Source organism: Lactuca serriola, chromosome 4 (genome assembly GCF_051521515.1).
Source record: "Lactuca serriola cultivar US96UC23 chromosome 4, Lser_US96UC23_V15, whole genome shotgun sequence".
Taxonomy (NCBI): domain Eukaryota; kingdom Viridiplantae; phylum Streptophyta; class Magnoliopsida; order Asterales; family Asteraceae; genus Lactuca; species Lactuca serriola.
In genome coordinates, this window is record NC_136411.1 from 203,818,166 (window position 1) to 203,822,120 (window position 3,955).

General features: G+C 32.3%; 1 protein-coding gene and 1 non-coding gene across 2 annotated transcripts; one reads left to right on the forward strand and one right to left on the reverse strand.

The window, feature by feature from the left end:
• Positions 1–1,128: 1,128 nt before the first annotated feature.
• LOC145103192 (uncharacterized) lies at positions 1,129–2,815 on the reverse strand. The gene is made up of 4 exons (XM_079040754.1): positions 2,069–2,815; positions 1,877–1,915; positions 1,645–1,793; positions 1,129–1,381 (listed from the first exon to the last, which is right to left on the reverse strand). The coding sequence occupies exons 2-4, from the start codon at positions 1,903–1,905 to the stop codon at positions 1,233–1,235; spliced, it is 327 nt and encodes a 108-aa protein (XP_078896880.1). The 5' UTR covers positions 1,906–1,915; positions 2,069–2,815; the 3' UTR covers positions 1,129–1,232.
• On the forward strand, positions 2,726–2,829 carry LOC145049112 (small nucleolar RNA Z279/snoR105/snoR108). Its single transcript, XR_013683226.1, has one exon. It is a non-coding gene; the product is annotated as a small nucleolar RNA Z279/snoR105/snoR108 (small nucleolar RNA).
• The last annotated feature ends 1,126 nt before the right edge of the window (positions 2,830–3,955 follow it).

Here is a 3,955-nt window from a genome sequence, read left to right on the forward strand (position 1 = left end):
TTTAGGCCTAGAAGTTTTGAACATTTTGAAAAAAATAACTTTTTAGGAATAAATAATAATTATAATAATAAAAGTTACTTTAAATAAAAAATAATAATAGTAATAGTGTTAATAAATAAAATGGAAATTTATAAATATATGATGAAAACTAAATTCAGGACATTATAGTTAAAAGTGTAGATTTGATGAAGGTTAAGAATTAATGTGAGGTAGATGTATTTCACTAACGTAGGACTAGTAATGTCATGAAATGGATGGATAAGTGTTAGTTGTCGAATCATAGGTTTGATAGCCAAATATTAAGTCACATTACGGTTAAAGATTGAAATAAGAAACTATAAGGACTAAAATGGTTAATATGGCAACACATTAGAGAATAGTACCCGTTGCTTATCTTTATTCCAACAATAGCCATTACTAGAGTGATTTAGGAGAGAAAAATGTCAATTACAAGGATTTAAAATCTGTTGGATTTCAATGGAAGTGAAACTACTAGTTATTAGTCAAATTCTTCCATAAAAAGCTTCAAAGAGGTATGAAGTCTATCCATCTTCTTCATTTCTTCATTCTAGGGGTTTGATTCAAGCACACAAATCTAAATTATAGTATTTTCTAGTTGTATGGTGAATGTTCTAATTTCAAATCCATTAAAAGAACATTAATTCATCAAATTTACATTTCTTCAATTATGGTAAGTTGGTAACATTACCTTAAAAAATATCCTTCTTAAATAAATACATTTTCTTATAAGTTTGAGTAAAGTGTGTAACCCATATAGGCCCATATAATCAATTGTGTCACTAACATGTTGTATCAATAAGCATATTTCCAACATTTTCATATTCTTCATATTAAGGTCCAAAACAAAGTGGTCATAAGACCTGGTTAGTGAGTTGAAGATAAGATTTGTAGCCTACTCTGAGTGAATGGAAAACCCAATCCCCGTAACTTTTTCCAAACAAACAACACATTATTGGCATAATTCCATGCAGAATCAACCGTCCATTCACTTTTCGGAAATCCTCTTGCTGTAATTCATCTGTTCATATTGCCATATAGTTGATATTCACTTCAACAATCATTAAAAATAATACTAAGACTGAATAAACTGAGGAGAAGAAAGTTAAGTTATAACAAGAACCAAAATATTAGAATGAATGTCAATATATTAGCGCAAGTCAGAATTCAGAAGCTCGAGGGCAACCACTTTAAACAATAAGAAGTGTCATCTCTCAAGGGAATTTCATCAAACAGTTGGTGGCAACTGAATACTTAATGGACTTTGAATAGTTTTGTAACACCTTATTAACTGTTCTTTCTTCATTCTCTCCATGTTTGCTCTTCTCACCCATCCGTTTTGTCTCTTTTCCACTGAACTCATCTAACCATAATCAAAAGGAAAAAAAAAAAAAAAAAAAACACAGATTAAGTAGATGGGAAGTTTTCTTTGTTAAAGCTCGTTAACCAGTAAACTCCCAATCTTCAAAATCAGAAAACTCCAACAATACTTATACTTGATTTTAGATTTTAATTTTGGGTATTTCATTTTGATTTAATTCTAAAAACTCTTATAAGTTATGAACTCAATTGGATGAATCGGTTCAAAAATGAATCAATAGTTCAAATTGATGGTTGGAGGCTTACCATAATCGAACAAATGATTACCCGTTAACAAGGTTACCAATATTTTAGAAGAAAAAATCCCAGAAATCGAGGGGAAAAGCATCCCCTCTCCCTCCCTTTTGAACTGCTTCAGTAATAACGCCACCATGTAAAAAGAAAAGAGAAGCAACCTGCAAATCATCATAAACTAAACCTAATGTAGAAATTTAATAGAAGAGATAGAGAGAAGTTAAGCAAGAAAATCAACGATTACCAAATAATGTCGTGAGATGGGGCTTCCATGCCATCGATTCTGACAAAACAAGAAACAGGAAAAAAAAATGTAGTTTCAGAAAATAAAAAGATATGAAATAGCCTTCCAAAATTAAGTATCATGAAGATGAAGAGAAGACTTCCAGCAACAGAGGTAAAATAGAAAAAAAAACAATCAAAAACTAAAAACTACCTTGTTGAAAAATGAAAGATTAGAGATTGATGAATCGTTTTATTGTTCCCAGAGATAACAAAAAACCCAGCCACAAAGGTACTTCCACCACATAGGTATCTTACCGCTTTCAACTTTCCATGATCCCTATCCCAAAATCCCTAAATTGAATTTCTCTAAACAATCATCTTTTAAGTCAGTTTTGCTAATTTTCACTGACGACCGATCGATGCTCTCCAGTAAATCAACCGGGAAAATAGATTTAGGGCTACGGATATGAAAACAGAAATTGGAAAATCATCGACCTTAAATACATAATAACATGGATTCAGCATGAAGAGGAAGTCTAAAGATTGACTCAGGCAAAAAGGTAAGAAGCTTTCATCAGCGCCAAACGACATCGTTTCTGAAATCCTAGTGTCACGGAAGGCTGATGCAGGACTGAGGGGGAGTTTAAACAGGCAATCAGACAGACAGCTTACGTCCAGACGACGGAGGCGTGAGGAGTGGTCGGTGGGGAATCGACGTGGGTGGCTTAATTTTGCAGAAGAAGGTTTAGCATATGATATGTAATTGGTCCCATATCGAAGATGGAAGAGAAAGAGTAACGCGGGGAGTGGCTATAAAAGGGGGTTAAGGGGAATGGAAAAGGCATGATCCTTCAAAGCAAGTTTTAATGGGAAGTGATGAGTGGTCATTGCTCGCAATTAAACATGCGAGATGGGGTGTCTGCCTAAAGCTTTACGACAATTAGGCACCTCCAATCTTAACCATCTGATCCCTATTTTATTATAAATTTAAATTTTGTTTAATTTCATTTCTAAACTTGTTTTGAATTTATAAACTAGGTTTCTTTCATTCAAACCCAACACATTTTTTTTTATTAAAAGATTTTTTCTTTTCTTTACTTATACATAGGGCTATAAGAAAATATTAAACCTATAAATGTTCGGAAAAATGTTTTTTACGTTCAAAAACGAACATTTAAGTGTTGCATGTTAAAAAACACGATTCTGGTGGGTTGATCGATGAATTGGATAGAAAAAAAAATTGTTGAGTTGCCATAAAATTAATGACATGGTATTTATTTCTTTAAATCTTACGTCTTGTTTTCGAGTTTTATTTAAGGAGAGAAATAGAAGGATATAGAAGTAAAGTGAGGGTGTCGAAGGAAAATCGTGTTTCTGAGTTTTATTAATGGAAGGAAAATTTTAAGTTTGACATATTTTCGTTTTAAATTTTCCTTCCAGATTTGGCAGATTTGAAAAGAAAGTGAGAGAGAAAATTTTAAGTTTATTTTTTTTTTCTTCCTAACTCGGTAACACAAACTTAAAATTTTCTTTTCATTTTCTTCGAACTCAGGAACACGGAATAATAAATATTTTCTTTCCCTTCCATTTCTTTCTGTCAAAATTTTCTTTCCCTTTTCTTTATTGAATTTACAAAAAAACTCGGGAACAAGGTCTTAGGGATACCTCATAATAAAAGAGCGAATTGACTCTCCTGCTTTTCTTCTCCTGCATCGTCTTCTTCTTCGCGTATGTGATGCTTCATCTTCTTCTAAAAAGTGGGAAGAAATGAGATGAAACAGAATTGAAGTTACTGCATATACTGCTACTATTTTGTGATTTGTGAATCTTGCTTCTAATAACTTTGGTTATTTAAGCTGATTGTGTTAAATAAGTTAAGTATAAACCTTTTTCAATTTACGTGTAACAATCATTGTGAGGGGTAAAACGGTCCTAATTCCACTAATAGTGAGAAATGTCACTAAACAAGGGTGACAAATTGATTGTTGTTTTAGAGATAGAAATCAGTTTGCTACAAAGTATTTGGAATCTTTTTCTAGCTTTTTTCTAAGGAGAACATGGTGTATAGTGTTGTATACAGACCTATATGCAAACCTGT